The sequence below is a fragment of the Danio rerio genome, chromosome 24, assembly GCF_049306965.1.
Source record: "Danio rerio strain Tuebingen ecotype United States chromosome 24, GRCz12tu, whole genome shotgun sequence".
Taxonomy (NCBI): domain Eukaryota; kingdom Metazoa; phylum Chordata; class Actinopteri; order Cypriniformes; family Danionidae; genus Danio; species Danio rerio.
The window spans coordinates 29,458,921-29,483,714 of record NC_133199.1 but is presented as its reverse complement, the minus strand read 5'-3'; the positions used below and the strand labels follow the sequence as shown (position 1 = coordinate 29,483,714).

Genomic DNA, 24,794 nt, shown 5'->3' with positions numbered 1-24,794 from the left:
ACTGTCCCCAGACTTTTCATTTTCTGTCAGTCTATGTAACTACAGAAGAGTCGAGCTTTAACTAGGAGAGTTCTCTAAACTCTTTTTTTGAAACCAAGATGCTAATGGTCTAATCCGATTGAATAATTTATGCTAAGCTAAGCTAAAAGTGCTCCTGTCAGACCCAGGTTGACTGAATGGGTTCAAAAATGGTTCAACTCAACTGTTTAACTCTAGGGGACTTGTTAAATCAGCCTATTTTCAAAAAAGTGGACTGTTCCTTGACCCTGAAAGATATTTATATTATTAATAGTATTGTGTACTTCCGTTTGGATTAACATTTTTCACTTCTACAAGCTGCCATGAAGTCATCCTGCACAGTGCTGCTAGTTTAGGGACATTTGTGTTAAGACAACAGTGAGTTTTAATGACAGCCAAGGTCACCACGACACATCACTTTTTTCCAGCCCAGGGATTCGCTACACGACTCCACCGATCAAAGCTGTTGCTCTGAATTCACCCCAGCATCGGTCTGAAGCAGCAACTTGACTCCTGAATCACATGTATGTCAAAGTCTTTATGAACTCTCTGAGAATTTCATCTCCTGCTGCATGGCTTGTAGATACACATCAATCCCAATTGTTTCTAAACCGAAGCTGCCAAATGATTTAGCGTCAGTGTTTCAACTGTCCGAGCGACCAAGAAACACTCAGCAGACACAAAGATGCTTTATGTGAGATTTTTCAGAACACTGAATGTTCAGAGAGAGTTTATTGTATGATAAGATGTGTATTATATGATGTACATTGATATTTCAGGTATGGAGCACATTCATTCTGTATGTAATCTAAGACAATATATTAGCTTGATTTTGATTGAGTGACTCAGGTGCTAATGTGTCCATTAGCTCTTAGGAAAAAGTGATTACCAGTGGAAATAGAGCTACTAGAACTGATGTCTATTGGTATTTTACTTGAGTAATATATCAAAGTTATTCTTTATTTAGTGCAAACCATGTTATGTTTCCTTAGCAGCCCTTTTTTTAAAACACAAAGTTGTCGTAAAGCAATCTAGTTCATTAATATCTGTGCTGCTGCCTGTCTTTATTTATATGAATAGGGCATGTCATTTGGGCAGTGCAGTTTCCTATGTGTTGTGTTTAGTGTACAACCTGGTAACGTTTACTTTATTTATTACATTATTTAAAAAGAGAGTTATTGCTTTCTCCAGATTTAAGTGTGGTTATATACCTAGAGTCAATAAACTTTTATGGATGTAATCATACAATATTTACTGCGTATGTTTTTTTTTCTGTACTTAAAAGCATAGTTTACAAACCATGACAAATGATGAAAGAATTTTCATTTTTGGGTGAGCTATCTCTTTAAATGAGGCTGGTTTAAATATACGTTGCAAAAAAACAAAAAAAGTAGGGATGCACCGATATTATTTTTTTGGAACCGATCCGATGCCAATACCAAAATTCTGAGTATCAATCGATGCAGATACGATTCCGATACTGTGCCTTTACTTTTTTAAAAGCATAATACAGTTTCTATAGTTCTGGTAATAAACTCAAATAATATATCTTCTTTAGTAAAAATAACAGGCCTATAGGCCTACTGTATATGACAGACGGCACAATCTAACTAAAAAACATGATGCTTGCTGTAAACTAGGTGACAGCATTTGAGCATTCCTTATGATTATGACATTGATATGATCTGTTGTGGTCCAGCTTATGTTTCTTTTTTTTTAATATTAAGATTTTTCTTTGAAATCTGTAGTAGGCTACCGCTATTGACTATAATTGTTAGGAAAATAACCAGCCTATTATTAAAGCCTGATATTTTCCTGCAGGTTTGACATAGACTAAAGTAAACTGTCTAAGGCCAGTTTTACTTAATATCATTCCATTTTCTGTTAATGACAATCCATATTGTGCCTGTCAGTTTCACTTTTATTAATTTAATCAAATACTTTGACCACAATGAGCCAGACTTTACAAACTATTCACAATGAAAGTATAACCCCCAGAAGAACTAACTAGGTCAGAAGGATGAGATAGCAGTAACTCATTGTGAAAATAATCTTACGGAGTGGTGCACATCGCGTCTGCGCAGCTTTGAATGAAGCGATTGATGCATCTGAGACACAGCGAGGAGCCCTTCAGTATCTGCGGTCACTTCCAAAACAGCAGCACAAAGGGAAGAAATCAATACGTTGAGGATCCAATGTATTATTGGTTTTTTTTTATTTCAACGTTCAGGTAGGCCTGCTTTGTGTGTGAAGAGCAGGTAATAACCCTCTCTACTCTACTCAGTGTTGCGAATGCAATCTGCTTATATAACAGACACAGTGCAACTTGATTTAAAAACAGCCATGAACTCCTTGATGAAGGTCAAAACGAACCCATTTAATGCAAAACTAAATGTATTTTTCCACTGATTACTTATATTAATAGACATAAAAAGTCTTGGAGAAAGTTTTTCACATTGTCATGCACGAATGCTACAGGTACATGTAGTTTGTATTGTGTATGAATGGAGAATGATTGACAGCTGTGGCAGCGGAAGTACTGAACTGCACATGAATTTAACCACTTGAATATTCATCTGTGCTTTACATTAAGCTACAGAATGGCTTCAGAACATTTATGGTATAGATTACATGATAATTTTCTAATGCCTTATAATAAGCTACCTTCATCTATTTTGTTGGCTTATAAATGACACAGAATATAGCGCATGCGCAGGATCAGATTTGGATCTATAGCAGCTGGCTGATACCCGATCCAGCAAAAATATATGGTATTGAACCAATATCTGATCGGGATGCCTAAAAAAAGTGCCCTTCATATTGCCTTACAGGATACCCAAACATTGAGGCTACTAAACCCTTTGTGTTATATACAGTATTGTGGAAAAAGCTGTTCAATTAATCTCAATGGTGGTTTGATATTTCCAACCTGGATAGTGCTCTCTTTCTTTGTAGTCAGGCACTCGGTTCCAAAAACTGCTCAAGTCAGTCATCTGAGCATTTTACAGCTCAACCATTTGGGCAATAGTAAGGGCGTCTTTCTCCAATAGGTGGTTAAAAAATAGACCCATGTCAATTTCCTAGAAAGCTGATCTCTTTTTTCTTCTAGAAGCTTGCTGGTTTCCGGGCTTTTCATTGAAGGTAATGGACTTGAAATTAATTGTTGGGTCGAGAATTGGTTTCTTTTCTTTGGGCTTGAGAAGCAATTTAGAGTGGACATTTTGATTTCCCTTTTTTTCCAACCAACCTGAAGCTAATGAAAAAAAAGAGCCTTAATTGGTTTACTGGTTTTATATGGTGTAACCTAATCTAACTGGCCTGAGTTTCTCACACATCTCACACATCTGCTATTATTACAAGCACTCCTTGACCAAAAGAACATTTTAAAGAACATTAAGGAAACAGACAAGAAAAAGAAATAAGCTTCTTTGCTTCATATTTGCATCATAAGAACTGTATGCATACACATAACAACATTCAATATACTGTATGTAATCACATTAATGTTTATTTGCTTTAAATCAGTCTACTTTCATCAGCATAAAGATTTAAAGACATTTTTGCTATATAATTATTTGTCTGAATATCATCCAAACTAAATGCATTTTTCAATGTTTTACAAGATTTCTGGATAACTATTTGCAGTTGTCTGCTTAACTACATTGGTTTTCTAATCACAGAGCATTATCTGTAATGAGGAATCTAGATTTACATGCAGCCCTGACTTTTAAGTTGTCAGATGTTCTTGTGTCAAAGCAATTTTGTTTAGCATTGCTCACTAAAAATCTCCCCATCCTCCTTTGGATTGTCTGCATCCCACACACACTTAGTGGACTTGATACTTGTCTTTGCCTGCTTTGACCTCATGTTCCCCTTCCAAATCTGCAGTCTAATTTGGCTTTCTCTCTCAGCATTTGTGAGTGCACCCTCCTTTCGTTTCAGTGCTGTCTGTTTTACTATCCAGAGTCTGTATCCAACATTCATGGCAGCTGTCCGTCTGTCATAAGACATTATGACTGTCACCTTTGATCTTCACACTTTGCCAAATACCCAAATCCTATTCAAACTGAACTTCAAGCAGTACAGTTTGTTTTCATTGAACTTTTTTCATTTATTTGTCTGTCCTTTCTTCTTGCCTTTCAAGATGGAGTGGTCATAGCTGTGTATTCAGCTATAGCTCTGTCTTTTTCTCCAATGTCAATAAAGGAACTATGCCATTTCTCAAGACAACGTCTTTACGACAGGTCATCTATCAATGTCATGACTTTCTCTCCCCTATTCATAATGACCTACTTTCAGGAGCTCTTATGGCTTGCTGTACAACACACATGATAGCATTTTACCCCCACCAAGGTCCTCCGTATCTGGGTAAAAAGAAATCATGTTTCCATGCCACTTAACAATCCATGTATCAATGACACAAAGATATACCTTGTCCTTCAACTCTCACTGCCCCATGACAGCCATCTGTTTGTCTGTGTGTATGTGGGATGGTGTTTATAATTGACTTTTAGGTCTCCGGAGGGTCTTGAAGAGTCATTATGGCACACTGAATCCCACACAGGGGCCCTGGTAGTTTACACACTTCCCTCCAGGCATCATGTTCTGCGTCGTACTCCAGAACATTTGTTGTACACACCTCTTGTCCCTCCTGCCATTTTCTGCCTCCGAACATAAGCACACGTTTGCCCCCTATTGCAGTCAAACCGTAGCAGAAGCGGTCATTAAATAGCGGCTTTAGGCGGGTCCAAATATCTTGCTCAGGACTGTAGCATTCTATGTCACAGAAGGGCTCATACATTCCCAAAAAGGTATAAATTCTTCCTTTTACTGTTGCCATCTGGTGGCCAAATCTGGCAATGGACATGTTACAGCGTCTCTGCCAGGCATCCCCCTCAATAGCATTGAAAAACAGCACTTCTTTGCTGCTCTCAGGGTTGTTGATGTGGAGGCCACCTGAAATGTAAATTCCTGTTCCGATAGTGGCACAGGCATGCCCATGAACTGAAAAGGGTAGGGAGACACCACTTCGCCAGCACCCTTCACTCATATTGTACTTTTCTACCGTTGACAAAGCAGGTTCTCCCTTCTCCCCTCGTCCACCGATAGCAAAAATAACACCTTCCATCACACAACAGGCAAACTGTGCCCTCTTCTGCAAGAGTGGTTCCATCTCCTCCCACTGCTCAAACCGTGGATCATAGCGCCACACCTGGTCAGTGACCTCCATCACAGCGCTCTTTTCATTCTCCTCATCCACCTGCACAATCTCACCTCCTAACACAAATAGGAAGTTCCCAACAACACATATTCCCTGGTGCTGAACATTATATGGTAAGGATGTTGAGAGTGGCTGGAATTTCTTGCTACGGGGTTCGTAGGTTAAGATCTGATTCTGCGGTCTGTTTGCTTCTGATCCTCCTCCCACCAAAACAATCTTGCTGTTTGTGGCTCTGAGGCTGGTGTGGACACTTTGTAGCAGAGGTTGTAGGGGACCCTGAAGGTGGTAGTTAAATGCTTTCTGCACTACGCTGCACATGAAGGGTGTACTTAGAGCTGGTTTAAGTGCACTAAGTTGCGACAGTTCTTCAGGTGGCACCAAACCAAATCGGATCCGACTGAGCAGTGCATTACTTTGCAGAGGCGATTGTGGGTTGCACTCTAGCCATTCCAAAACCACCTGTAGAAGATCTGACTCCTTTACTCCTGGCATATCTTCAGCTACAAGGACCTCCTGCAGAGATTCAAGGTTTAACTCCATTAGCTCAGCTTTGTACTGCTCGCTTGCAAGAATTCTGCACATGTTACTGGCAATGAAAGTGTTACTATCCTTGAATGCTTCTGAAAGGCCATACCGAGCTGCTATGTTAGCAAAAAAGCAGCAGTTGTCGGGAGTAATGCTTTCTGAGATGTACTGAGTGCAAAGATCCACCGCATGGGAAATTTGTAGATAGCAGGCAGCCTGTAGGGTGACCTCCAAAGTGGATGGTGACAATGAGATCCAAGAGGTGTAGATGAAGTCCAGAATCTGCTCCAGGCCCAGAGATGACAGAGCTGGCAAGCTGATAGTGCGGGCACCAGATTCTAGAGTGTAGTCCTGGAAAAGGGACCAGAAATAATCACTGGAACAGGCTAACAACGTGCGATGAGCAGGGAACTCCACTCCTTCCGCATCCAAAACAACATCACACATTCGACCTTCCAACCGCAAGCTCTGGTACCGAGACAGAACACCTTCTCCATGACTGTCGCTGAGCATCAGGTAATAATTCATTACTAGAGAGCGAGATAAGGTAGACAAGGATCAGGAACAAGCGAGTTAGGACTGAAAGAAAGTCTGAGGAAGAAAACAAATGGAAAGAAAAGAATGCAGGAATGAGGCAGAGATGGCTAGGTGGTCCTGCTCATGCAAAAGTCATCAAGTTTAAAGAAGACCGAAGGGATCAGTACACCAGTCGTGTCTGTTGGGATGTGGTCCATGATTTCTGCAAGCATCAAATGAAAAGGGGAGGGTCAACCATTGCTCTTCCACCCAGTGGGCAGCCCCCAAACCTCTCAACTAAACAAGATGGGCATGCGCTTTCTGCCAAAACTCTGAAAGGGAGGGTGAAATGGATGGTCAGACATTTTGGGGCTGCAGGGGGTAAACACAACCTGAATCTAGCTGCCCTTTTCTTTTAGTAAGTCTGGAACATCGAGAGCGGGAGGCGTCATACCAGGGGTTTATTATGATATGCAGATCTGAAGTCATCCCTTGGTAAATAAAGCGGTTAGTCAGCACTGTGGATTTCTGTCTGTCGCCACCAGAAGCCATATCTCACCAAGGTTACAGGAATAGAAACTCAGAGTTGATCAGAAGGACAGTCTGACCAAAAAAAAAAGAAAGACAGACAGAGAAATGATAGAGTGAGAATGCCGCCTAGAGGACAATGAGAGGACAGTGGGATATTGTTCAGTCAGGAAGGCACAATGACAAAAAAAAGTTTGTTGACATTGTATGAGTGAAACCACAGAGATTGTTTATGTTGGCTAGACTACTGATGATTAAGGCTGATTTATAGACATGTGTTTGTGTGTAAGTGTGATCCAACAGGATGCATCCCAACCTCGTGAACATTGTACCCTTCATTCTCCCTGAATAGCTGCTGGCTCTAAGCTGGGATGGGGCAGCATTAGGCCAGGTTGCATCGAGAGTATTAAGTATAAGAGCGAGGGGTGATTATGATAGAGCTTCTGGTTACATTCTCACACCCTCTTCACATGATCACACATGATGATTCTCCACTGTCTAGAGCATTTGGTATACAATACACATACAAGGTAATTGGTAACTTGAGTTACTTGTGAACATTCTAGGACTCAAGTGGAACTTGCAACAAGGTTCATGATGAGTCATTGGTGGGGTGGGGTGGGTAAGGGTCAGTACTTGTGTCTCAAGGAAGTGATTTTGAAGACACACAGTAAGCTCACTTTACAATCCGTTTGATTTTTTTAAATTAAAAATTTCCTTTTTGGGATCTGCATGTCTTTCCACTTTGCCTTGTTGTGCATCAGTGGATATATTTAAACACACATTAAACCTTCAGTGGTTCAAATTAAATGCACTAATTATGCAGCACTTTTTATATTACATCAACAAAACCAGACTCCACTTCTTTGCATGCTTGGAGATCTTTTGGTAGATCATACTCTTGTCTGCCATTGCAAAATCTATAAATACTATTTATGATAAACTATTTTATACCTGATGGGTTTATTAGTGCATTTCATTTCAGATGCAGTTGATTTATTTGTCTGGGCTCTTCATGAGAGTGCTTGTGTTTTCTGGTCTCCCTTCAGTTAAGAATGCTGTCAGACCTGAGTGGTTTTCTAAATATAACACTGTCTGTTCTTCCTAACAGGGGAGTTGTTTGGCTCTGGTGGTCATGGTGAACTATTTTAATATTGACCAGTGAGGCTTTAGATGATAAAAACCTTTTAATTAGCACGATTTCAGTGATTCTATTGAAATTTGTAATGAAAAACAGCAAAGAAGAAGAATCGGAGTACGCTGAGCCTCTTTGTGATAAGTTTTAGAACAACAGGGTCTCTTTCTGCATTGCATTGTGGGTAATATGGGAATTATGAAAGCTTTGTTGATTAGTTGGCAGCTGCTCACTCTCTCTGTGTTCAAGCCACCTCTGCCAGATGCTTAATCCTGAAACATTCCTTTTCAGTTCCACATGATTGATGAGTCCTGTTCCACAATTGAACCCACATTGTCTTTTATAGAGATTTGTGAACATTTATTGCTCTCCTATCATGGGTTTTATCATACAATTAACCGGTCAAATATTTGAAACACACAAATGCTGCGTTTTAAACAGACCACCATACCCTCATTCCCTTTTTCTTACATTATTCCACTATTATAGCCCACTGGAAGAATTGAATGAAAACAAGCTAATTTGATTGGTGCTTCAGCTGTAGGCGCCATCTTCTGTTGAGACATGGAAATTATTCGGCACAACCATCACAGTGCATTATTGATAATTTCTTGCTGCTGAGTGTACAGCAGTTGTACACTTGTTAAAGCGATATATTATGTAATTGAATGAATGCGCTAAATTATAGGGTTTAGGAAAACACTACAAATGGATGTGCAGTACGGTACATAATTATTTCCATTTCCACTGTCAGAAGTTGTAAATTGTACCTAAACATGAAAACCGTACAGTACCACTTTCGTTAGGGTACCTAGCACAATAGTACAGTACCTAAAGTACCAACCTGATTTCACCAATTAGGACACAGGAGTCAAACTCAGTTCCAAAAGGGCCGCAGCTCTGCACAGTTTAGTTCCAACCCTAATTGAACACACCTGATCAAACTAATTGAGTCCTTCAGGCTTGTTTGAAACCTACAGGTAAGTGTGTTGGAGCAGGGCTGGAACTAAACTGTGCAGGGCTTCGGCCCTCCAGGAATTGAGTTTGACACCCCTGAATTAGGACATGTTGCTGAATTAACATCTATGTTGAATCTGGAACAACATTCCAATCAGCCAATCAGAATTAAGGTATATGTTTACTGTTTATGTTAAGCTTAGGCTTACACTTTAAGCATTTCTACATGATTGCCATGCATCTATTATTCCCCTCTAATTTTGGTAATAGTTTAGTTATGATTGGGTTTAGGGTAAGGAATAGGTCTAGATTACATTTTAGAACAAGACTGATTTTCCTTGATCAACATAGATGTTGAACATAAATTCACAGAAATGGTGAAGATTCACTGCAGAACACTGTTTTGTTTGCAGAGCATTGACTCTTGTGTGTAATTCAAGTGGAACAACAGCAAGGAAAGCCCCTTTACGAATACACAGGCACATTATGACATCATAATAATACAAAGACAACATGCATGGTCGAAGTAAGCTTAAACAAAGCTAGTCATCTTTGTGCAACAAACCAAGAAGAACCACAGGCAAAGAATGTACACAAGCTGACATAAGTCTTGTCATCGATGCCAGTTGTAAGAGCAACAAATAATAACTTGACTACTATTTGATCATTTGGAAAAGTGGCAGAAGGTAGATTTTTCTATATTTTTCTTTTCTATTTTTATTTTTCATACTTCAGCCTCCACATCAAAGTTCCTGAAAACGAAGAAGGTCAAGGTGCTCCAGAATTGGCTAGCCCAGTCACCAGACATATGAACATTACTGAGTTATTTGAGGGATTGCAGAGATGTATGAATGCAGCTGTCCAGTCATAAACAATATTAATTATTTTTTCCCTGCACCATGACTTTATATTCTATACTGTACAATATTTCTGTTAAGTGACAAGACTTTTGTCTAAAAAAAGTCAGACCTTACTGTCCTAATTAAATAAATAAAAATCAAGGCATGATCATGTTTTATTTTGGTAAAATAAGCATAATCTAGAGGCCTTTGCCTTTCATATAAGCCACTTCTGATATCAAATTATCAACTAGAAGTCAATTCAAGTTATTATTTGTTGTTCCTAAAACTTGGATAGGCGACAAGACCTTAAGATAGTGTACGGTGTATGTCCTTTAATGTTTAGGGGAGCAATCACATTGCATCTTAAAACCCATGGAAAGCTCTTGCTTTGTTGATTTGCTCTATTTGAATGCACTTTTCACAAAAATCACAAACTTGAGTAAGTAAAAGGTGCAATAACCTCTATCGTTTTTTTTTTCTTTTTCTTTTTTTTTTTTTCAATTTATGTTACCACTACCTGCGTAGATTACTGCTCTGCACACAAATCCAGGCAATATCATGAGGTGCAACAAACTTTTTTCATGTACACTCAAGACTTGTAGGTCACTTGTCTTTTCACTTTTGCCATCTACGTGTAGGTCATTTCAGTGGTGATTTCACAAAACATGATCCTAAATCCAATCAGACATTTGTATTTATATAGAACTTTTCATAATACACATTGTTTCAAAGGAACCTTACAGAAAAAAGAGCCTCACAAATGAAAGAAATTCATAAGCAGACACAATTTATCTTCTTTACACACATACACGTGTTCCCCAGATTTAACTGGTCACTCTTAAAGGAACATTCCACGGTTTTTTTTGCAAATCTCATTTTACAAGTCACCTAAAGTAAAGCAGTTGATATTTTACCATTTTTTCTCCAATCCAGGCGATCTTCAGGTCTGGCAGGAGCACTTTTAGCTTAGCTTAGCATAAATTATTGCATGGGTTTAGCATCTCGCTTAAAAATGAGTAAAAATATAGGTTTCAAATGGATTAAAAGGTGGTAAACTCAACTGTTTGACTCTAGGTGACTTGTAAAACATATTGGGAGTGTTCCTTTATTGCAGACTGACTCTGAGCTAAAGTAAGGGTACATTTATACAACAATTATGTACTTCAAAATAGAAAAGTTTCTCCATTATGCTAATTTTTTTTAAGTTGATCAGACAACAGATCCCCATTGGTTGTTGTTAGAAGGGATGCAGCGGTGGCTGGACGTTAACAAGAACACATTATTTATTAAATTACCTAATAATGGTATTTAATTAACATTTACCCCCACTTCAACCCTAAACCTACCTCACACAGTAATGTAAAAATATGAAATATTGTTGTGCAGGGTAACAAAAATGATGCTATGTTTCCTCAGTTGTATCCCTTTTAACATCTTTACCATCCTCATTCACAATAATGACTAAAAAGCTGCATTAGGCTTGCCGGGTCAGTAGTTTGTGAAGAACTTGTGCACTTAACGTCCGTTAGTCCGCTATTGCTATTTCTGGAGTCAAATACCAAACAAAAGAGTTACCTGAAGAAGCAATACACAATATTTAAATAAGGACACTTTCACCCAAAGGTCTTGACACCGACTGCTGCTAGTAAACTATATCACAGAGCAGTACAGACCATATGATGTGATTTAGGCAAGGAGATGAGCAGCCTTACCCTTTTAAACTGATCCCAGTTTATGTACATAACAAACTGATGGTGCGCCGTTTGAAATCCAGTTCTATTTGTTCAAGGATAACAAGTGCTGGCTTCCTCCTACGGTTTTGCTCTTGGAGAGAATGTGAAATCATGTTTTATTATGCAACAGCCTACTCATGTACTGCAACACACAAGAACAAAGCCGTAGATAAAGAATATAAAAGATGTGTAGGGAGCAAGACAAGCCTGAAGCATGGGGCGCGGATGAAAATTAATCAAATTAAATGCATGACATTCCAGCTAATTAATCAAATTTATCTCGAGCGTTTGCATATTAATCAATCTAGATGTTAAATGTATTGCAATTAAATGTATTTTATGCTGTCAAATTTGTTCGAGATCTTGTTGAGAAGTCACAATCTGGTCTTTTTCAAGGAGAATTGAGGAATTTTTAGAAATGCCTTCAGTCTTGTGTAGTCTTTTTTTATGATGCTAGTTTCAGAATACAGAGCTTCTAAAAAAACTAACTTGAAGGAAGAGTTCACTCACGAAGATTATCATTTTAAGGTGAACCATGCCTTAAAGTTGAGCACACGGTACATTTTAAAGCACAAAAACAAGATACAGGAAGGTTTAAACACAATGACCTATTTTAGACACACTAAACCCTGGTTCAGAGATTCGAATTGCTCAATTCCCATCAGTCTTTGCTCCGACAGAATCCGCCCCCTCTCCTCATCCTCAATCAGTTGGAAGTGTCATCATTAAGGCTTCTCATTGATTCCATTGTGACCAGGAGTTTGTGGTGAATACATGAATCTGATTGGATGGAGATTGTAAGCAAAGCCTTGGATAAAATGGGGCAGGAGTCACCTGTGAGAATAAGAAGATTAGCGTTAGTATTAAAGGTTTTTCCCTTGGTAAATTCTGCTCAATTTTATATCACAGACATACTTTGGCAAGATGTTTTAACATTTATTGTATATGTATCAGTATTTGTTTTTTAGAAACTCGTATTTTCTGTTAAGGATTTATTCATTAGTTATTCATTCATTATTCATTTATTCATAGTCTCCCCATTAGTCACTAATAGTTTAATACTACTCGTTCGTTAAATACTAATAAAGAGTAAATATTTATTAGATATTATTATTTATTTATTCGATATTAGATCTTAATCATTAACTACTGGTACTTTTATTAGATAGTAGTACTTATTTGTTTGATATTAGTACCCATTGAAATGGTACTAGTAAAGTACTTATTAACATTGTTGGGTAAGTTACTTTAAAAAAAAGTAATAGATTACAAGTTACTGATTCCTACTGGAAAATTGTAATCTGATTACATAACTAATTACTTCATGTAAAAAGTAATCAGATGACTAATTACTTTACTTTGAAGTTACTTTTAAAACATAAAATAGATCTATAAAAATACAAACGAAACTCTTTCAGTAATTTAATATTCACTGAAAAACATTACAATGAGTTGATCACTGCAGCTTGACATATTCTAAAGACTTAAAGAGTTTGCCCAAAACTTCAAATTCTTTTATTATTCACTTGTTCCAAACCTGTTTGTCTTTTTCCTTTTTGAACGCAATGAAGAAAATTGGAGACCTGTAACTATTGACATCAAAAGTATGCAAAAGCACTACAGTGTTTAGGTGTTCTGTGTTTGTCTGAAGTAATCCTACTAAAATGTGTATATTCCATACAAAGTATGCAGCTGATCAGTCAGTTCTTGTCACGTGACTTGGAAAATGCTAGTGCACACAATATACGCTCTGAACGAAGTCGCACGCAAAAGACGTGATGTGTGATGATGATGTTTTCTTCACATTCAGAAGATACCGTCACTCCCGATCCTGCACAAAAGTTTTGTTTAGCCTGTTCAGGCTGAGTTGGACCCCTGTGTTTTTAGGCGCTGGTGTCCTCCTTGGCAATGAGTATTGTCATAGAATGCTTTCTATTCAAGTGTTTGAATAAGTTGCTGGTCGAGTTAAAAGCAGTTGAAAGTTCTTTAAAGGCTGCCCATAGACTGCATTTTATAGAAATATTTTAGTTTTTATGCTCAATGACATCAAAGTAATGTCTTTCCAAAAAAGCGGAGTGTTTCTTTAATTTGGGGAACACATGTACATTATGTATTTCCATATAAACCATTTCAGCTCTCGTTTTCTAGCTATTTAAAAGCACATACTTATTAACTGACATTGCAACTTTAATATTGACTTTAGTAGCTGTAATTAAACTACACAAATTTAAAATGTAATTCGTTACATTACTGTGTTCCCCTAAAACGTAGAATACAGTTACAACCAACTCTGCTTATTAGATACTAGATTTCAGTAGTGATTAACAGGAGTTGATATTAACTTTTTGATATTTTTTTTAATTATTAGTAACTACACATAAATGGGGAGATAATCTCATATTATAGCAATGTTGTTGCAAAAAATTATAATTAAACCATATTAACAAAAATAACTGCAAGCAAAAGAAAGCAGGTAATAAAATATTTCGTGATGATGAAAGGATGATCACGCGCTTACGGTTAACGTTAGGCCAATTAATAATTCGTTCAAATAATAGTTAAAGTGAAAACATGATCATTGATTTTTGTCCAGTCTTTTTCAAAGAGAACTGATCGCATCAGTTGTGCTTCTTTTAGGCACGGTTGCTTTGCCAAAGCAAATGAAGTGTGCACTTTTTAAACAGTCATTAGCATCATGATCATCCTCTCATTCATTCGGTATTCACCTGCTTCCTTTAGCTTTCGTGAACACAATTATTTCAGTCTGTCATTCTGCTTCTCGATTCTAAGATCATATTTTCACGCATATTTGGCCATCCTTATTGTCGAACTCTGCCTTTAAGAATACTACAATTTAAAAATTATTTTCAACCTGCCAAAGTAGCTAGTGGTAGTGTCTGTCTAACCCAACACAGCTGAAATCTACCCGCATTTGGCAGATTGGCGGGTGTTAATGTCAAGCCCTGGTGACTAGTAACTATTCTGTCATTAAAAAGATCCATTGAGATATCATCTATTCAGCTTTGATTAGTATTTATTTTTCATATAACAGCTATTTTTTAAACAGTCTTAAAATATCTAGTATCTAAAAAGTAGTATTACCTAATGAATTAGTGTATAAAAATAACAATATTAGTAACAACAAAATAGTCACTTGATACTCCTGAAAATAAGTATTATATAAATATCTATGAATCTGAGAAGTAAGTACTAACTAATCTAATAAATAAGAATCTATCTAATAAACAAGTAGCCTTCTGTTTTAAAAAGGCACTAGTACCAAAGGAATAAGCAGTAGTAGCTAATTAGTAAACACTACGTAGTGGAAAATATAGTAGTAATAAATAACCACTGGCAGTATGAAAATAGACACTAGCACATTATATAGATTGAATGTTAAATCCGCTTGCCACACACACACACACACACACACACACACACACACACACACACACACACACACACACACACACACACACACACACGTGTCCTACTGCAGATGGGTCACAGAGCGTGTTTTGCTCTATATTAGGGTGGTCTGTTGAGGCATGCTGGGACAGCACACAACAGACGGACTTTCACTGCCCTACTAATCTTTGGGGTATTAATAGAGCCTGATTCACCCTCACACCCCTTCACACACTCAAAAACACCCGCATACACACTCCAGCACTGACATATGCAGGCTAGCACATGCACACCCATTTTACTGCTACTGACACCCTGTGGTCATTTGTGCAAACAACAGGAGGTCTTTGTAGGCTGAGCATGTTTACACAAACTTTTACCCACCAATATACTGAATCTGTTTATTTATATAACCTATTGTCCAGGGTTTCATGCAAATCTATAACCCAGCAATGCAAGGAAACCCATTTGAAACATAACAATTTATGCATCTAACTTTAAGGATTTCATTTGTTATTTCAGTTGCTATGTTTAATAAATCACTCAAAACTGAAGAAAAGAGTTTCAACATGAAGCGTACAGCAAATATATGACCCTTTCAAGATGCAGGATATTGATTGTACCAGTTCTACTCAAACTGAACACATTTGGGTCTGGAAAGCATTTTTGGAAATTGGCTCATTTTACAACTCACCTAGAGGTACAGTAAACAGCTGAGTTACTATTCTTTGATAAATCCAATTCCAATCTCCAGATCTGGAGCACTTTTAGCTTAGCTTAGCATATGTAATTGAATCAGATTAGACCATTAGCATTATTCTCAAAAAATAAAAAATAAAAAGAGTTGTGCTATTTCCTTTTTTCCACCTATTTTACTGTTTAAAGCTTGACACTTCTGTATTTACTGTACATTGTGTACTAAACCCACAGAGGCAGGCACAATAATATAACCCAGCAAAGTTCCTTGATTGATACGCCAGAATGAGATTATATATCCTAGCCATATTAACCTAGAAAATGATAAAACTTAGTTCTTCAATTCTAGATGACTTGTTATTTCCAAAATTGGAGTGTTCCTTAAGAATATACACAAAACTCATAAGCTTCCCAGCCAGAAGATGTAAAAATGTGTTTGGGTAGAAGTAATAATAATAATAGTAATTCTTTACATTTATATTTCTTACATTTATGTTTATGTTACATTTATTTTGCAATATTCTTCTTCAGATTTTAATGATTTCAGATTTAGCATAATAAATTATAAAGAAGCTACTTTGAGACTGTTCTTGGTTTGCATGTAAATGTGGAAACAGGTTGTTTTAATAAACTGATTTTTGTAAGTTATCATCATATCGTTTAAAGGGCACCCATTTTAACCACTTTTTAAGATTTAAAAGAAGTCGTTGTGTGTCTCCAGAATGCGTATGTAATGTTTCAGCTCAAAACGCCCATCAGATTGTTTATTATACCTTTTTAAATCTGGGAAATTTAAGCTGTTACGACATTGTAGCTGTTTTTGTTGGCTGTGCCTTTAATAAAAATAAGCTGGTTCTCCGTGCCCACCATTTACGCGTGTGTGTCAGAGCCATAGCCTTCACGTAGATAAACTGCACAGTGACAGACAAGAATGAGCCAGATCTCCAGAACTTTCCCAACGGTTATTTGTTATATTTCTTGGAGTCAATTCAAGCCTTTCTGCAATGATGAGTAACACAATACGTCGTTAGGATGACAGGATACACATTAATATCCACTGCTGTATGGACATCCATTATGGTAATGTACTAAATAAACCTGATTTAATATTTACAAATTGGGATTGAAGCGTCTTGGTTTATTATTGTAGTGACATTATGCGGCTGGTAATGAATTAGGTGTCGATTTTACTGTATTTATTACAAACATGCACTGTTTTAAAAATGTTTTAAACTTGTAAAAGTCATACTTGATCACATTTGAACAAGGACAGATCTTTTAATCTCAGTTACTTTTTGCTCGTCCTGTCTTTTGTATATGATTATACTCGTTACTATGGAGACATGTTGATACGCGTCTGTCAATCAATTCGGTGGGCAAGGAAACCGCACTCCTACATCAAGTTGCTGTCAGCATCAAAATGGGAGGGATTTGTATCCTATTTTAACCTCAGTATTTTTTTTAAAGAAACTAACCGTGTTTCTATCACTCCAATATGACAGTGAACACACTATAGGTGGCCTTTAAAAGCTTATGAAGAATAATAGGGTTAAATGAAGAGTTCAATCAAAAATTGTCATAATTTACTCACCCTCGGCCTCAGGTTTGTCCTTCTGCTAAACAGTAAACTGAAGAAAGTTGGAAAGCAGTCATTGACTTCTGTAGTATTTTTTTTGTTTTAATGACAGTCAATGGCTGCTGATTTTTTAACATTCGTCAGAATATTTTTTGTGTTCAACAGAAGAGAGAAAATCATAAAAGCTTAAAACTACTTCAATGTGCGTAATAGGAAGAAAATCTTCAGTTTTGGATGAACTGTCCGTTTAAGAATGTGCATGTAAACATACTCAATGCATTTAGAAAACCAGTTGTTCTTTTGATCCTGTTGCTTCACATATTTGTTTGTGATTGCATAAGACTGACAAGCACCAATGGTGTTTGACTAACCGGAAATGGTGTGAATTTGAATGTCAGATTTACCTGAGCCAATTTAGTCTTTGGTGACCCATCTGAGTTCACTCTTTACATTTTGGAGTTCGGAGAGGTTGACAGCGGGACCAGGGAGTTTCACAGCTCCAGGCAGAGGCTTCTTCTCTTCTGGAGTGACTGGAGACACCTGTGAAACCAATAACATCAATACAGATTACTGAATGACCTTCATTAAAGGGGTTAGTTTACACCAAAATTCAAAATCTGTTATTAATATCTCACTTTCATGTCCCACCAGCTTCATTCACCTTCAGATTACAAATTAAAATATTTTAGATGAAATCCGAGAGCTCTCTCTCATCATTCATAAACAATGGTTCCAAGACAGTCAAGAAAAGGAACCAAAACATTACATGTGTTTGCATCAGAAAAAAAAAACACTATGCATTTATGAAATGTGCTTCACACAGGTGAGTGGGCTTGACAAACCACCTGTAGAGACACTATTCATTCTTATAATTGAAAAGACACTCCTTCTTACTTAAGCGCTTTATTCTCTGAGCACACACTGCTCATTTGTATAATCAGCATTTCTTGTGTGTATTGCCTCTTCTTGTTGGATTGCTGAATGCCTCCTCAATTGTATGTCACTTTGGACAAAAGCATCAGCCAAATGGCTTTCAAGATTTTGCACTTAGCTATTACTTGATACTGATTGCAGGTTTGGCCTGCTGTACCAGGAGAGAACCCTAAGCTCGGAGAAACTTGAGCCCAGAGCTCCTGCCTGGTCTTTTTGCATAAAATGGGTCAGAGATCAGGAAGTTCTCAAACTCCCTCTGTAGAAGGAGGAAAAAGGGGGGAAGATGGGGTGGATGGTGGGTTTCTTCTAGTCGAAGATGCTTAGAGTAAAACAAACTGGGCTATTTATTGAAAACTAGGATTCACCTGATTGGTTTAACATTGATTTGTGATGCAGGACCAGCTGCGATCAATCATAGCACTTGATCCTCTCGAAATTAAGTTTGTCAAACTTCACCAATGTAAATGGGATGTAAATGTTCAATGGCTCAACTGTAATCAAATGATGCTCTAAGAAAAACATTTTGCATGTGTGCATTGTGCAACAGTATAGTTTATACTATATTTACAGACAAACGGTAAGTTTTTTTGTTTTGTTTTTTGCCGAACAAAAGTGTTCTTGGAGTTTCATATGATTACATTTGAACCACTGAAGGCACATGGGATCTTTCGAAAATGTTTTTGGTTCCTTTTCTGGACTTTGAACATGTTGTGCCCATAGCTGTCTACGGATGAGAGAGCTCTAGGATTTCTTCTAAAATATCTTAATTTGTGCTCTGTAGATGAATGAAGGTTTTGGAAGATTTATATGACACAAGGGTGGTTTATTAATAACAGAATTTTCATTTGAATCCTTTGTCATATCATGTTTTGGCACCAGAATAAAAATAAAGATAAAGATTAACTTTATATTACTGTCCCTATTTAGGGCCACTATGTGCCAATAATGTTATTTTATGACAAAGACAAGCACATTTGCATCTACATTTTTTTTCTACATCTACATTTCTGTTTATATTATTCAGACATTTTTCTTTAAATTATTTCACATACCACAGTAATGTAAAAATGCTAGCATATTAACCTTTATGATTATTGCTAAATACAAATAATAAATTGTTTAATATATTTAGAGTACTTTTCATTTAAATAATCACTGGTAAATAATAGTTTAAAGGTCAATTTAAGCAAGGCACGGTTGGCAGGAATGTACCCTGGATTAGATGCATATTGTGATAGATGGTACTTTTTTCCAGCTGAATTGACACATATGCTTTGGTCTTGCCCTTCTTTAAATAATTATTGGGCATTGATTTTTAAGTCTATCAGTGAGGTCCTGAGAAAGACAATAATGCCCTGTTCCTCAATGGGTATATTGGAACTGACCATGACTTTATTAGCTACTCAGAGGGGCATTATTGCTTATACATCTTTATTTGCCCCCACACCCCCATCTGTGAAAGCCTGGTTTGAAGATGTGATGTCTTTTCTAAAACTAGAAAAGATTAAATACACACTAAGGGGTTCGCGGACAGGTTTTAGATGTAGTGGAAACCCACAGTACTTTATCATGTTTTAAAAATCTAAAACAATTACCCTACTGTTAAATTATATGTATATCTATTTGTATCCACTTCATGGTGTTTTTGTCTTTAATGTAGTTTGTCCTGCTAATTTAGATTTTTTTGTGGGTTCCCTGTCATCATCCTCCTCTGTTTCTTTTACCTCATCTGTGTTATCAGAATCCGATGACATTTCTTGAGCCTCGTTATACACCTTTTCTTGTGTTCTGTTCTTCTTTTTCGGTGCCATTCCAGTTGTTAAACTTTTATGTGTTCAATAACCAGCCGTGTATTAGAGATTTAAGTGAGTTTAAAGGATTTATATTCAAAATTATGAGAGGGTTGTTATCTCGCGACTTCTCACTACCACTCCATAACCGGAAGTCTGATCTACAAATTTGTATTTATTTATTTATTTATTTATTTTTTTTTTTTTTATTAATTAATAAATAAATTTATTTATTTATTTATTTATTTATTTATTTATTTATTTATTTATTTATTTATTTATTTATATTCTGCTGTCATTTGTAATTTTTTTTTTCTTCCATCATCACTGTTACGTCACAACATGCATGACACCAGACTGTTTAATTATTGTATTTTGACCCTAATTATTTAAGGTTAAACTGCCTTTGGATCTTCAGGTCTTTGAGTGGTACAAGGGTCAAAACCAAAATAGAAAGAAGGAAACTGTAATGTTTATTGTTGTATTCTGTAAAAACGTTATTTTCCTTCAATAATAATAAATAAATAATAATAATTCAAATATTAAAATGAACATACATTTATTTTCTTGTAATTAAGTTAAATACTACGGTAATGTAAAACTACAAACATATATTTAGGCATATTTATCCTAGTGATTATTACTAAATAAAAGCAATAAATAGTTTAATATGAGTATAGTATTTTCACTTAAATAAACACTGCTGAATAATATATATTTTTTTAATTTTTGATCAAAAACACTAAAAACTTCATGAAATATTTATTAAAAAATAACAGTTTTCTTATCAAATGCAGTTTAACATTACATTTATTGCTGTGGGTCCTTGGCATCGTTACAGTCTTTAATGTTTCATTCATTAAATCTTTCATTTTTTTTGTTTTATTTGAATTGTTTTCACAACAGTATTTACACTGTAAAAATGCTTTCTTCATCACAATCAATTTGTGTTGGGACAATATGAAGGAATTAAGTTACCTTATTAGTTTTTACTAATTTAAGTGGATTGAACATAAAACTATCAAGTTGTCCCTAAAAAAACCCTCAAGAATTATGTTGTTTCTGCTCATTAGCAAAAGCATTTTTTGAGTTTTGCTGTAAAATGAGCAGTTTTAAAAATACTGCATCACAATATTTATATTCTTGAATAAGTATAATTTCAACAAGCAATGTTTGTTTGTTTGTTTGTTTGTTTGTTTTGTGGCTTTCTTTGCATCAGGGGTGTCCAAACTCTGTCCTGGAGGATCGGTGTTCTGCAGATTGTTGCTCCAACTTGTCTCAACACACCTGCAAGGATGTTTCTAGAAAGCCTAGTAAGAGCTTGATTAGCTAGCCCAGGGGCCTGTTTCAGTAAGGAGGTTCAAACAACTCGGAGTTTAAACTTGAACTCTGAGTTGATTTACCAAGAGATTAAAAACTCAGAGTTTTTGGTTTCAGAACAGCTGATCTGAGTTAGGTCAATCAACTTTTAGTAGACCAACTCAGAGTTAAGCGCGCACACCTTGACTACAAAATGGCATTATCAATGGAGTGCAGATATTACGAGTGACCATGGCAACATCTTAAAAAAGATATCACCATTTCTTTCTCCAGCTGTATTTGATGTGATGATGCAAAGTTATAGCAAATATGAGTGTATGTATTTAAAAAGAAGCAACCATCAGTGAAACAGAGATAGTTAGCCTGGGAAAACAGCTGCTCAAGTTAATGTGTAATTTTACATTTAATATATTTAATTATTTAAGTATAATAAAATAAGTCATTTAATGTGCGATGTTTATAATTTTTGTCTAAACTTTTTATACACGTTTATCAGTTTTAATAGATTTAACAGTGCACTTGTGTCTACCCTTTTTACTGATTAAGTGATTGATATAACATTTAGAAGGTAAGCAGTACTAAAAATTATTTTTAGAAAGAATAATTAATCTAGTTACAGCTAGTACATGTCGAAGGTCAGTGAATTTAAGCTAATTATTTATTGTTCTGTGTGTGACTAAAAGGTAGGCAATATCTATGCTTTCATCCAAATAAACTGCATAAATTTATGTGCAAAACTGGAATATTGCATAAAAGATGTGCGAAGAAAGCAGCGTTTCCATCCAACGAGTCAAAGAGAACAAAATTGTCACTTCCTGATTAACTTGCGCCAAATATCAACAGTAAAAACAGAATTTACTGTGGTAGGAAAAGCTGCGCTTTTTATTTAATAAATGTACTTGTGCCTCAGAAGACAATGAACATGTGGGGGTGTTTGAAGCCATGAGACGTGGAGACTCTTGACACGCTCCAGACGCTCGGAGGTAATTAATAATATACACTAATACTGAAACAGTTAGGGCATTTTAAAATGACTAAAACAACATTTAAGACATGTTAAAGTGTGCTCAGCCTGCTGGTTTGTCCATTCACACACATTTTCATCATCAAAGGATGACCTTTTTTTAATGTACATACTGTAATTTGTTCAGTAAAAGTCTTTCCATCGTAGTTTATGTGCATATTTTCTATCGAATAAAAGTTTATCCTACTCAATTATGCGTGTGTTTTTTTGCATATTTTCAAAAGTTATATGCATCTTGATGTTTCCATAAATCGTTTTTATGCACATCTCCAAAATGAGCATTAAAATAGGTGGGTGCAAACTTAAGGCTAAGGCGAGAAATTCCACTTTCTCTTTAAAAAAGGGGAGGAGACCGACAGAAACTCTGAGTTTAGAGAATAAAACCTGCCCCCGACCAGGTTAGTTTCACAGAGTAAGTTGCCACAGTAACTGACTCTGAGTTAAAGTTACCTCTCTTTCAGAAACAGGCTTGACTTACCCTGCTTTCTCGAGTTAAACAAACCTGCCATTTTGAAACGAAAAACCCAGAGTTTCTCTCATTTCAGGGTTAAAATACTCTGAGTTTTCACTTAACCTCCTTTCTGAAACAGGCCCCAGGTGTGTCTGATTGGGGTTGTAGCTTAACTGTGCAGGACACAGGCCCAACAGGACCGAGTTTGGACACTCCTGCCCTACATCTATACCCAAATTATTTGTCTATTTCTAAATAATTGTGTGTTTTATTTCATGCATCAGAATCTGACCTCTTCTGTTTCTACTGTATCTTCTCTCCTCTTCACAGGATGTCCCGCTCCAGGACGCAGAGCCCCCATCGGGATATTAAGGTTGGCCTTCGAGACAAATCACAAAATCTAATGAGACGCTGAAGGGTGAGAAGACATACAAAAACCCCCCGAAAACACTCATTTCCAAACATTCACAAGCCTATAATCGAACCACCAGAGTACCAAAGTCATTGAAGCTCATGTAAAATTGTGCAATGTCGAAACCAAAATCTTTCCACAAAAACCTGCTGGACGTGTCCTCCTGCTGGAGTTTGTGTTTCATCAAGAGCAAAGTGCCTGTATGGAAATGAGCTGCGGGCGACAGATAAAACAGTGAGATGACAGACGTCCCTCTGTTTTCTGAGGCCCAGCGTGAACAGACTGTCCTTTTCTTTTTTCTTCTGCTCTTTATTTAGTGGAGACTAAATGCAGCATGTGTTATGAAAACAAAAGTGAACATGTGAAACTGTGTTAACAACTTTAGAGTGTAGGGAGAAACACTAAAATTGAAGGGATTCTTGCTGCTTCTGTTGGTTTAAATCTGTTTGTCATTAACTTTTCATCATTCATTTTCCCAAAATTAATAAATGAAAATGATTATAAGAAATTATATTTTTTCATAAATAGTGTTATTAAAGGGATAGTTCATCCAAAAAAAGGCAGCAAAAAAAGATTTTTAGCTTAAGCCATGGCCCTTTATGAATTATAAAATGTAAGTAGTCGGCACTTTGAGGGTCAATAAAATAATATATACAGGCAAAAGTAAAAGAATACTATTGCTGTCTGATGATATATTGAGAGAATTTAAAGATATTTTATATTATTTACAACATTATTGCAGTCTGTAGTGTGTACTCCTTTCAAAGTATTTATAAAAATTATTATTTTGCTTTGTTATTCTCAGTATAATTCACTTTAAATAACCAGCCTACATGGAAAAGATAGCGGTTCATTCTGCTGTGGTGACCCCGGATTAATAAAGGGACTAAGCCGTCAAGAAAATGAATGAATAATATATAATATAATATAATATAATATAATATAATATAATATAATATAATATAATATAATATAATATAATATAATATAATATAATATAATATAATATAATACAATATATTCACCAGTCACTTTATTAGGTACACCTTTGCAACTGCTCCTTAACGCAAATATCTAATCAGCCAATCACATGGCTGCCACTCAATGCATTTAGGCATGTAGTCATGGTCAACACGATCTGCTGCAGTTCAAACCGTGCATCAGAATGGGGAGGAAAGGTGATTTAAGTGACTCTGAACATGGCATGGTTGTTGGTGCCAGATGGGCTGGTCTGAGCATTTCAGAAACTGCTGATCTATTGAGATTTTCATGCACAACCATCTCTAGGGTTTACAGAGAATGGTCTAAAAAAGAGAAAAATATCCTGTAAGCAGCAGTTCATTCATTCATTTACTCATTTACATACACTCATACACTACGAACAATTTAGCCTACCCAATTTACCTGTACCGCATGTCTTTGGACTGTGGCGGAAACCCACGCGAACACAGGGAAAACATGCAAACTCTACACAGAAATGCCAACTGACCCAGCCGAGGCTCGAACTAGCGTCCTTCTTGCTGTGAGGCAGTTCTGTGGGCACGAATGCCTTGTTAATGCCAGAGGTCAGAGGAGAATGGCCAGACTAGTATGAGCTGATAGAAAGGCAACAGTAACTCAAACAATCACTCGCTATAATTGAGGTATGCAGAAAAGCATATCTGAACGCACATCAAACCTTGAGGCGGATGGTCTACAGCAGAAGAAGA

At 36.5% G+C, this 24,794-nt stretch overlaps 3 protein-coding genes across 26 annotated transcripts in view; 1 reads left to right on the top strand and 2 right to left on the bottom strand.

Moving 5' to 3' along the window:
• The window catches only part of cnksr2a (connector enhancer of kinase suppressor of Ras 2a), a 218,235-nt gene that overhangs the window by 184,635 nt on the left and 8,806 nt on the right, over positions 1–24,794 (top strand). For 8 of the 22 annotated variants that reach the window (XM_073940785.1, XM_073940781.1, XM_073940797.1 and 5 more), the window contains one exon: positions 23,004–23,988. In XM_073940785.1, coding sequence (XP_073796886.1) covers positions 23,004–23,045 — 42 coding nt within the window. In that variant the 3' untranslated portion in view covers positions 23,046–23,988. Of the gene's footprint in view, positions 1–23,003; positions 23,989–24,794 lie in introns of those variants that run through there. The other 14 variants (XM_073940788.1, XM_073940787.1, XM_073940782.1 and 11 more) reach the window with 4 other exon arrangements.
• klhl34 (kelch-like family member 34) lies at positions 3,500–10,272 on the bottom strand. The gene has a single exon (XM_005162771.6). It carries the CDS (start codon positions 6,290–6,292, stop codon positions 4,529–4,531), a length of 1,764 nt encoding a protein of 587 aa, XP_005162828.2. The 5' UTR covers positions 6,293–10,272; the 3' UTR covers positions 3,500–4,528.
• Positions 10,419–24,794, bottom strand: part of smpx (small muscle protein X-linked) — a 29,951-nt gene continuing 15,575 nt past the window's right edge. For all 3 annotated transcript variants that reach the window (XM_005162767.6, XM_073940238.1, NM_001002185.1), the window contains 3 exon segments: positions 22,966–23,052; positions 17,560–17,695; positions 10,419–12,309 (listed from right to left, as the gene is read on the bottom strand). In XM_005162767.6, coding sequence (XP_005162824.1) covers positions 17,570–17,695; positions 22,966–23,052 — 213 coding nt within the window. In that variant the 3' untranslated portion in view covers positions 10,419–12,309; positions 17,560–17,569.